This window comes from Oryzias latipes, chromosome 18 (assembly GCF_053564925.1).
Source record: "Oryzias latipes strain Hd-rR chromosome 18, Olatipes_Hd-rR_3.1".
Taxonomy (NCBI): Eukaryota; Metazoa; Chordata; class Actinopteri; order Beloniformes; family Adrianichthyidae; genus Oryzias; species Oryzias latipes.
In genome coordinates, this window is record NC_136254.1 from 20,164,670 (window position 1) to 20,175,465 (window position 10,796).

At 40.3% G+C, this 10,796-nt stretch overlaps 1 protein-coding gene across 4 annotated transcripts in view; it reads left to right on the forward strand.

Annotated features, from left to right (window-relative positions):
* Positions 1–10,796, forward strand: part of nwd2 (NACHT and WD repeat domain containing 2) — a 78,671-nt gene that overhangs the window by 62,032 nt on the left and 5,843 nt on the right. For all 4 annotated transcript variants that reach the window (XM_078936235.1, XM_004079893.5, XM_020711667.3 and 1 more), the window contains 3 exons: positions 1,798–2,001; positions 3,345–3,495; positions 7,930–8,519. In XM_078936235.1, the coding sequence (XP_078792361.1) occupies positions 1,798–2,001; positions 3,345–3,495; positions 7,930–8,519 (945 nt within the window). The remainder of the gene's footprint in view (positions 1–1,797; positions 2,002–3,344; positions 3,496–7,929; positions 8,520–10,796) is intronic.

Consider the following 10,796-nt stretch of genomic DNA (forward strand, 5'->3'; position numbering starts at 1 on the left):
CCATCTGCAATTGAAAAATATTTCTATTACTAACACCACAAACTTGCCATTATCATCCTTTTATAAGGTTGTACGACATTCCCAAATCTGAATCTCCAGTTTCTCCTTTATGTTTCCCATCCATCCATCTGTTCATCCATCCATTTTCATCTAGTCATCAAGGACTGGGTCATGGGGGCAGCAGTGTAAGCCAAAATGCCCAGACTTGCCTTTTTATGACCACTTCCTCCAGCTCCTCTGGGGGAATCCTGAGGCATTCCAAGGCCATGGAGAGACACACACTCTATTACCAAAAGTATTCGCTCACCCATCCAAACAATCAGAATCAGGCAGAATCACTCGGCCTGGCCCCATGTGTGTAAAATCAAGCACTCAGGCAAGCAGACTGTTTTCACAAACATTTGTGAAAGAATGGGCAATCTGATGGACAAGTCTGGGTTTGGAGGTTGCTAGTAGAACCATTGTGCAGAGTGTGAAATTTGGTGGAGGAGGAATTATGGTGTGGGGTTGTTTTTCAGGACATGGGCTTGTCTCCTTAGTTCCAGTGAAAGAACTCTGAATTCTTCTACATATTTTGGACAGTTCCATGCTCCCAACCTTGTGGGAGCAGTTTGGAGTGGGCCTCTTCCTCTTCCAACACGACTGTGCACCAGAGCACAAACCAGGTCCATAAAGACATGGATGGCGGAGTCTGGTGTGGATGAACTTGACTGGCCTGCACAGAGTCCTGACCTGAACCCGATTGAACACCTTTGGGATGAATTACAGCTGAGACTGAGAGCCAGGCCTTTTCAACCAACAACAGCTTTTCAGCCCACTAAGATTGGAATCAATAGGCAAGAAGGATTTAAACTAAACCTACAATTGTCTTACTAAGGCCCCACTTCTGTAGTCCCCAAGCTGCAAGTGACTCCTTTCAAAGTCTAACGTGTCTTCCGTGATTTCAAACATTTTGGAAAGTTCTATCATCTTTAACACAGATAACATTTTTTATCTGGTCTTTGGGGAACCACACTCATTCAAACTGTCTCTGGGTCAGAATCAAAGTTACTTTTTTGTTGCTGTGGTAGCAAAAGTTTGGCAAAAGTTTGGCTTTTGTTACTTCTCAGAGGTATTGGTCCCTCTGTACTGATTCAGTATCTCAGCCTACAAGTGTTTGATCTGCCAGACTCCTACAGCTCTTGTTCCTGTCTCTTGAATATTTCATTTAGCTGTGAGGCTCAACATGGTTTACTGTCTGCTAGGGGTTTTGACACTTTCTATTTTTGTTACGAGTCCACAAATGTTTGGGAAAATGTTGTGTTTTATTTCTGATCTCTTCTAAAGTGTGCAGTCTGGCACCCACAGCTTTTTTATGCTTTTATTTTTCAACACTTTGGGTCTTCTCTCTTATCTCCAGACATTCTTTTAGAGGTGCATGAAAAGCACTTTGTGAAAAATGGATGCTGTTTTTTTCCTTCTGTAAATCATCTTTCATGCTTTCATCGTACTATATAGCAAAACCACGCAGGATGGAGATGTCAGTATGTGCCATAGAGCTCACCAAGTCCTAGCTGCAGTTTGCAGTCACATTTCCTATGCCCCAAATGCGTCACAGTTGTGCTTGTGGTTTTGAAATTGCCTGAAATGAGTCGCGCTGCGAGCTTCATTGGCTCAACAACTCACCCGACACCACTGATCCACAAAATAGAGCCCCATAACAGCTTGAGCGATTATGACAAGCCAAAATTTGCCCTCTTTCATTTTCACCTTCCGTGCCCTTCTGTCCCTCTCTGCTTCCTTTCTTCCCTTCCTCAGGGGCTGGTGGGAGAAAAATACGGGAGCATCCGAGTGCCGGGGGAGGTGGAATCCGCAGAGTTCGAGATGATCTTGGATGCAGCGGTGGAAGCCGGCTTGGACACCCACATTTTGGAAGAGTGGTACTGCAGGGATGAAAACTCTGTACCACCCGCATACTACCTCAAGCCCAAAGCCCAAATGCTCAAGAACTACCAGAACTCAGTAAGTCCAGCAGGACTGATATTCACTCATGGACATCTTTTTTTCTTCTTTTTTTTACTTAAGTTTTATTTTCATTTTTTTAAACAAGATTTAACATAAATTTACATGACATCAAACAAAACAAGTCTTACAAATAAAGAGAAGAAGAGTAAAAAAAAACAAGTGAGCGGAAAAAATAAAAATAAAAAGCAAGGAGAAAAATAAGACATGACAGCCACCATTCCAGAAATGTAAACAGGTCATACAATGGCCAGTGAGTTTTTATTTACAGTCCATCTGTCCCATTTTCCCTTCATGGACATCTTGTTTATATAATGGACTATTCTATACCAGATCTGCACAGATCTGTTGTCTGGAATTAGATGTTATTATCCGTCAGTAAATACTAAGGCACTGATGAGACACTGTGGCAGGCAAATGAATGGTGACATCTTTTGGGTTTTCAAGTGGCCGGCCTCCTTCTTCAGTGTTTCGCTGATAGGCTCTCAACACCTCCAGAGGGTTCAGCAGTGAATCCCAGGTTCCCCCCCATCAGCCACCAGCCACTATGTGTTACATTTTTCTCTGAATAGGAGTTGAAGCAATGAAATCCTAAACTACGCTGACAGAATTTAACCGCTAGGAAAATAATAGTAACAAAAATAACAAGTGAACTGGACACATACAGCTGCTCTTTGGGATTATTTAAAAACTCAGGGGTTTAACAGGAACTGTCTACTTTGCTGTGAGGATTGATCTTTGATTCCCTCCTCTGTCTGTAGTCTCCTCCGTTTGCCTTGACCTTCAATAAGATTGTGACATTTAGCAGCAAATCTTTCCATTACAAAGAGCAGTAAACCCAAGATCCACTGTGCTTCACCATACAGTCAAAGTTTGCAGAACGCTTGATTTTGCTTTGTAGATGAAGAAACATTTCTAGAGTTCATGTTATAAACTGCATCTATTTTTAAAAGGCTTCAGTCCTGATGTTAAAGAGGTGCCATTTGGTTTAAAGTTCCCCAAAGTCAATTTAGATTCATTTGTTTTGTGTTGGTTCTGCACAAGTAGGAATACTTTAAACCATTCTGTTCTTTTGTTTACATGTAGTTCGATCAGATCTCAGCAAAGGCAGCACAGACTTTCTTCTTTAACATGAAATAAACACATAATAGAAATTAAAAGCAAGAAAGTTAAAACATCCTGTTTTTTTACTAACTTTGATGATTGTATTTAGAGTTGAATGACACAGGAGACTTCCCCTTGTTAGTCCAGATATCCTTGCATAAGCCAAAATGACAGGGGTCCCTCAGTGCGTGATGAGTGTACGGTCAGCCTGTCCTTCCTCTGGCTCCTGTTCGTCTCAGATGGAGTCCAGCAGCGCAGCAAAGACCAAGAGTGACAAGGCCTGGAGGAATGTGTCGGAGGAGATCAAGAGGATTTTCCGAACAGCCGTGCTGCAGCTTCAAGAGAAGGGCATCATGAAGAGCGCTCAGGCCAAGAAATTCCTTTGCTCTGGTGAGTTTCATGTCAACTTTTTTCTTTTTTCTTTTTTTAACAGTGCACATTGTGATCTTTTTCTTTCAAAGTAGCCTCATGTCTGTGCGGCTACGCAAAGGCAGCCAGCTGCTTGTATTCAGAAAAAAGATTCAAATCTATTCATTAAAATTTCCATAAAATATTGGAGAATTAAAATCCACTACCATATAACCATAGAACATTTAAAAAATTCAAATGCAATGATGTTCTCTTATGATCATTACTGGTTATTATTAAATAAATTTTCCTGATTTTTATTTTTATTCAAATTTAAATAACATTTTACATTTTAATGATATTATTTGAAAAAATATATTTTTGAAAATATGTTGGTAAATTGATTTTCAAACAAGTGATAGTTTTACTTTTAAAATGAGAACCTTTACCAGCATTTTAATAAAGATTTGTCAGCATCCAGTTTTAAACCTAAAATTCATCATTATTTTTGCCATTTTAGAGTGACAGAAAAATATTGCCTATTGTGTATTTTTAATATTCTCCAGTATATGTCTATGAAGACTCTCATTCATCCAGGTTGATTCCATCTTAGTAGTAGGTTTAGGGGCTGTCATCTGGACTCCCCTAAACCTATTACTATGATATTCTCCAGTATATATTTTAAACAATCTCAAATCGGTGATCTCGGGCTTCACAAATATTTGTAGATATCCAAGTATTTGACACAGTAGAGCCCTACTCAATGTTCTGATATTTTATAATGAGATGCTATGGAACAACTCTGATGTGTATCGTCTGTTTGCTAATGTCCGCCTTGTCATTAGTGAGGCGCTCTTGACTGCTGTGGTTATTCGTAGAAATTCAGATTTTATGCTGTTTACCCCCTGACAGGTGTGGTTGATTCCATAATGACTCTGCCGTGATGTGACTCATTATTGAATGAAAAAATAAACTCAGTGTGGTTTATTTTTAATTTCAAACACAAGTGTTTTCTTTCAATTGCTATTTCCCAAGGGTTTGATGTCCTTTGTTAGATCTGCATCACCAAGAGATTCATCTTTTGTTTTTACTCTTTTTTCTAATAACATTTAAATGGATTAAACTTTTCTTTACATTAAAACTTCAAGATTATTAAATGAACTTAGTGTATACATACAAAAACCTGAAACTTTTCATCTTAAAATTATACAGACAGTGTTTAGTTTTGCACGTTATAAACACACTATTTTTTACCAGTGTGAATTCAAATAATGCATTTGGACTATTTGAATGCTGGGAAATTAGAGCAGGTCAAAATTTGCAAACACATTACTAGCTCCACTCCCAGCTCACATAAATTCATGCCACAAAATATTATTTATGATCATGTCTCCTCTGTTGTATTTATTATTTGGAAATATTTTCTGAACCTTTTAGGTGCTCCTGCTGTTTGCCACATAAATAATAATAATAATGGATTGGATTTATCTGTGCTTTTCAAGTCACTCAAAGCTTTTACAATGTGTCCATTATTCATTCACTCCTCATTCATACTTGGTGATGGCCCCTCTGACCATCACCGGGATCATTCATGCACATGCACACACCAGTGGAGCCACACTGGAGGCAAGGAGGGTGAAGTGTCTTGCCCAAGGACACAACGACATTTGGCTGGTGGGAGCAGGGATCGAACCGCCAACCCTTTGATCATTGGACGACCCGCTGAATCACCTGAACCACTGTCGCCCCAAATATTCTGTTGGTTGTGACCAAGCGCCCACCTTCTGTTTGTTTTTTTACATTTGAAAGCCAATTAAGAGCTACCAAATGTTGCAGTTCCTCAAATGACCACCAGAGACTAAACTATTACTATGTACAAATGTCTGATATTACACCCAAAATGGACTCGTTCACAGTCTAGCTTTTAGAATGTTGTAGAAGCTATTTTTCTTTTTTAAATTTTCCCAGTTTCTGATTAGTGTGTTGGGAGGGGGGGGGTCAATTAGTTTAGGTTTTTTTAGCAAGAAAAATGTGACATTATTGAGAAGCTTTGTTTAGTTTTTACAAGGGGTTTGCACCCATGAGTGACAACAACAAAACTCACTTCACCTCATCTTACTCAGCTGCTCCTTTTCAGAACATTGTTAGGTTGGGCAGAGCAAAACTTTATGCAGATATATGCACATGCAATAGTAAAATTAGACATCTTCATTTGAAGTAGCCCATTTCCTCCTCTAAGGCTTTTGGGTAATTTATGGGTCAAAAGTCACGGTTTGGTGCCTACATCTTTGAACAAACACAAGGAAACACAAATGCGATTCCTTGGTTTCAGCGCCATTACACCCGTTCATTTTAAGATTCTTTCATCTGGTTTTGAATGTCACCATGGTTTCCTGAGCTGTTTACCCTTTTAGTCTCTCATATCCTCTTCGTTCAGCTAATCATAAGCTCCTAACTGAACCCAAAAAGAAATTTGGAAGAACATTTTTCATGTAACTTCCACAAAACTGAAACTAAAGCAGTCTGCCTCTTCACTTCAATCAATCAAACACTTAATTTGTAATGTACCTCAACATGATTGAAGGCAAGTAACCCCCTAAACACCATTGATATCACTGGTGATACTTAGGTAACACACGCTCTTTAACCTACTGTAATCATTTGACTGTTTTGGCGATCAACGTAAATCAGCAGATTCTGATTCTGGTTCGTAACTTTAGCTCAGCTTACAGTGGAAGTTGGACTGGATCAAGGGCACATAAACATGTACAGTTTAGTGTTTCTGATGAGTATTGAAGAGCTCAGTGTGAAGCAGATCCATGACAGCACAAAGCCATATTATTTCAGCACCACGGACAGCACCATCGATTTATCTATACGCAGGTTCATTGTTGCCATTGATATGCCAGTGGATTCAAACTCACACAAGCTTCAGTCATAACCACATCGGTGCATCTGGCCCAACAGGAGCCTTCCGCTCTCTTCTGCCGGTCAACAAATCACAGATGCTTTCAATTTATGAAATCTTCATTCAACACAGACACAAAGAAGCCTGTGGAGCAGTAAACCTCCAAAGTATAATTTCAGTGCAGCCTCTTTTGAAACTAACCAATTTCCTCAATCAGAACACTTGTTAATGAGGAGAACACCAAAAAAAATCCAAGTTGGTCTCAAAAGAGACTCAAAAGAGACCAACTTTCTAAAAAGAAACTTCATTCATTAAAGAAGGTTAACGTCCCTCATATAAACTTAATTGATGAAAATAAGAAGTTTAAATGGAAAACTGAACAAACAAGATATACATATCCACTGATTTTTTTTTTTTATATTTACGTTTTTAATATTTTCATTCAAGGCTTCTTTAGTTTTTTAGATGCATACCTCAGTGGCTTTATGAATTCTGAAAAAGGACTGGCCTCCTGTTCTAACTCTCAAAAAAACTACCTACTAGCTGAAGTTACTTTAGTAAGAATGCTAGATAATTAACAAATTGCTTCTGACTTAATTGGTTTACCTTTAAGATAGAACTTTATGCCGCAGTGAGGAATTTTGCAGTATTTCGGACAGCTTGCAAGTTTCTGCATGAAAAAGAATAACATCTCACGCACACAACAGTAACAGTTTTTTGTGTGCATGCATATGTACAATTAAAGTAACAAAAAGATCCAATTTACAGATGTATTTTTCAAAAAAGATGCTCAGCTATTGGTTTAGAACATAATTTCTTGTCCCTTCCACATGTAAACAGGCACATTTTCTAAGTACATGTGTAACACACTCATAAGACAACACTGTACGGTAGATTAATGCATCGCACAGCACATTTTATGTGGGAAGCACCAAAACATTTCACAATACTTTGGACAGCTTTAAACACATTTCTCAAGGTAGTCTTTTTTATTTCTAAAAAATGTCAAAGGGGGGAGCTGGTACCTGATGATAAAGGCCGTGGTTAGTAGGACAGCTCAGAAAAGAAGAAGAATACGAAGAAAACTAGAAAGAATTGCCACAAAGAATAGTGGGGAAAAAATAAAAGAGTATCCCGCTGAAGAAGCCGGAGTCAAGGAGTTTTGTTGGTCTTTTTTTTTTTTTTTTTGGTTGTATGGGATGAATGTGTCATCTTCCGGAACCTTCACTTTTCTTTTCACACATTGCCTTCTACCCACATAAATAAGAGGCAACTCTGTGAGCTAAACTACGCAGGAGATCCTGGCAGGATTTCAGTCAGTGGGCTTGTGTGCTGGCTTATGTGATTTCTATCATCTTTGCTTCTTTTAAATAAGGCACAAGAGAAATCCATCTAGTTGGAGGCTAAAAGCTTCTAAAAGGGGGACGGCCGTGCTCTTTAAGGAGACCTAAATCCAATATTCTTCCGATTTCCTACTTTATAGCTTGTAATCCAGCGGTGTCTTTTGTAAGAGGAAGAAGTTTTCTCTCAGGAGATTTAAACTTGTCGTCTTTTCTTTGTCGTTTCAGCCCTGGAGGATGAGTTAGACTTTGCTCTGGGAAAACAAACACCTGCCTTTCTCAGGAAATGCGTCTGCTACATTCGCAAGATCTCCAACTTTGACCGTTTCGCCAAAATTCCAGAGATGTCGCGCTACATGGACATTGTGGTCAGCAGCGATCGCGTCATGCGCAACCAAGAGTCCTACGAGCGCCTCCTGAAGGTCCGGGACGAATTCATCCCCACGATTGTGGCCGCCTCCAACCTCCGCGTTTACTCTTCCGTCACCCACTGCGACATGAAGTTAGGCTACTCCCAGGAAGTGGAGAGTCACTATGTGGAAGGTCTCTGTAAGCAGTTCTACGAGGACATGGTGGACATCATCCAGGCCACAGTCCAGCAGAACTTTGACACAGAGACCGACCCATTGTACGACGAAGTCCTGCAGCACCTGTCCCTCTGTAAGACCTATGCTGCTCTTTATGAGTACAAGGCGGAGACGCTGGATTATGTGCAGGAGTACCTGATGCCCTCCAAGGGGAGCAGGATGAGCCCCATGGTGGTCTTTGGAGGACCCTGCACTGGAAAGACCCTTCTGCTGTCTGAGGTGGCCAAACAGGTGTGCCAAAATCTCCTTTTTATGAGTCATATTTCCTACTTTTCCTAAGTATCCTTTTACTGGCCCAACACGTATCCAGTTCTGTGCAACAGTATGAGGAGGCGTGCGACTGTTCGTCCCCTCACAGCAAATAATCTCATGACCATCTGTGCATCCACCAAAAGCCAGCGCGTGCTTCATTTCCTCCCAGGCCAAACATACACACCGAGTCTCAACAGCTGCTTTAAATGAGTTGTGCAAAAGATACAGTTTTTTAAACATGGCGTGACTGCTCCCAGGTTCATGTGTGCGTCATCTGGCAGCCTCGCTACATAAAGATTCATCCGCGGCATGCCTACTCCTCCAAACACAAAAAGCTCTCACTAATGCCTATGTGTCAGTTTCTGCATTCAAGTGAGTGTTCAGGACATTAAATGTTTTTTATTTACAACCTGACTTATCTTAAACGTACATTCAACAGGAACAAACGATTTACACACATTCAGGCTAATGTGGTTACAAATCAAATCTGTTACTTTAGCATAAAAGGATCATTAAGGGGAGAGCTTCAGGGAAAGCCAGCCCACAAAAACCTGCTGATATATGACACGACGCTTTATCACGTGTAAACAGACACGCACGATAAGAGTGGTTTGTATGGGCTCTGTTTTTGGCCTGCAGTTTTTAAGTCCTAACAGTGTTTCTCATGAAAACAAAGTGAGTTTTACATTCATTCGAAAAATAAAAAGGAACTTCTAAAGCAGACCAACACAAAGGTGCTAAATTGCTATTTCTATTAAGTGCCTTACATTGTGATCTTCACAAAAAGATGGTGCTGAGTGTGTAAAAACATACAAGTCTGTCTCCAGCTGGTTGGGCTGCAGGTGGTCTGTAGTTACACAACAGCACATAGCAGCTACAGCGGGCTAAATATAGACTTTTATTTTTGTTGGACCATTAATCATCTTCTCCATTGTTCTCAGCACAAAAAAAACAATATCAACGTTCTTTCCTGTTTGTGTTTCACTCAAACTTTTTATTGAAGTTTGTCTCTAAAGGTGAATCATTGTTTATTTTCACACACACAGTACAAGAGTTTTCAGATTTCGAAGCTCAACATGATTAATCCAAGTTTATGATAGTTTATGGTCCGGATTTTCTGAGACGACTAGTAAAGAGCACGACATGTGCGCTTTCAAAAGATTCCGCCTGCTATTTAGTTTTATGATTTGAGGGGGATCAACCAATAGTGACTGTAACAGTAGGATTTGGCACATGCTTTATACAATATACACACATCATGGAAGAGCTGGAAGGTGGCCCTGTGATGAACTGGAGAACTGTCCAGGGTGATCCCCACTTTTGGCCAACAGGAACTTGGATTAGCTCCCACGACCCCAAAAGGGATTAAAGTAGGTTTAGAAAATGGTTGGATGGAGCAGGAACCTATTGGCATAAAATTGGATTGGATATGATAAAAATAGATATCTGCACCATGAACGGCTGTGGTGCAGAGGTAAAGCACTCAAGATTCTAGGTTCAGTTCCTGCCCTGCCGACCCATGTGTTAAAGTGTCCTTGGGCAAGACACTGAACCCCACATTGCTACTGGTTATTATAGTTTGGCGTTAAGTGTTGGGCACTGAAGTCGCCATCAGTGTGTGAATGTGTGAGTGCATGGGTGAAAGGATCTGTGACTCTAAAGCCCTTTGGGCCCTCAAGGAAGGTCGTAAAGCACTATTTAAATAAACACAATTTACCATAAGTAAATAAGCAGAAACAAAACTTAATACCACAATCAGAACTTTTATGGGGGCATACAAGAAGTGAAGCTGCCAAACAAGATTGTCAAATGAGGTTAGGAGGGTTAGTGCTCAGAATAAAATGTTGGCTAATAGGACAGGTTGGGGCACCAACAGAAGAAACCCCTCTGACAAATATTATTTACTTCCTGTAAGAAGATAACTTGAAACTGAAGTGCTTCTAAAACAAACAAAAGAGTTTGTAGCTCTCTTGAAGATGATCTGACATCTGTTCTGCTTTCCGAGACAAAAGAGTTAAGGTGTCTGTTGCAGCGCAGTCTCAGCAGCTGGTCAGCACTGTGTCTCGGCTGACAATGCTCAGTAATGCCCTGGCAAGAGGTCGAAGATGGTATATAGGTGGTGGTGAGCACTCTTAATCCCAGCTGCCCCCTGAGTTCAGCAGCTGAGGCAAAGAAGATAGGAAAGGGATCAGCATGCATTATTTGCAAGGAGAAACAGTTGCAAAGTTGCAAATGTGACGCTGGATTTAAAAAAAA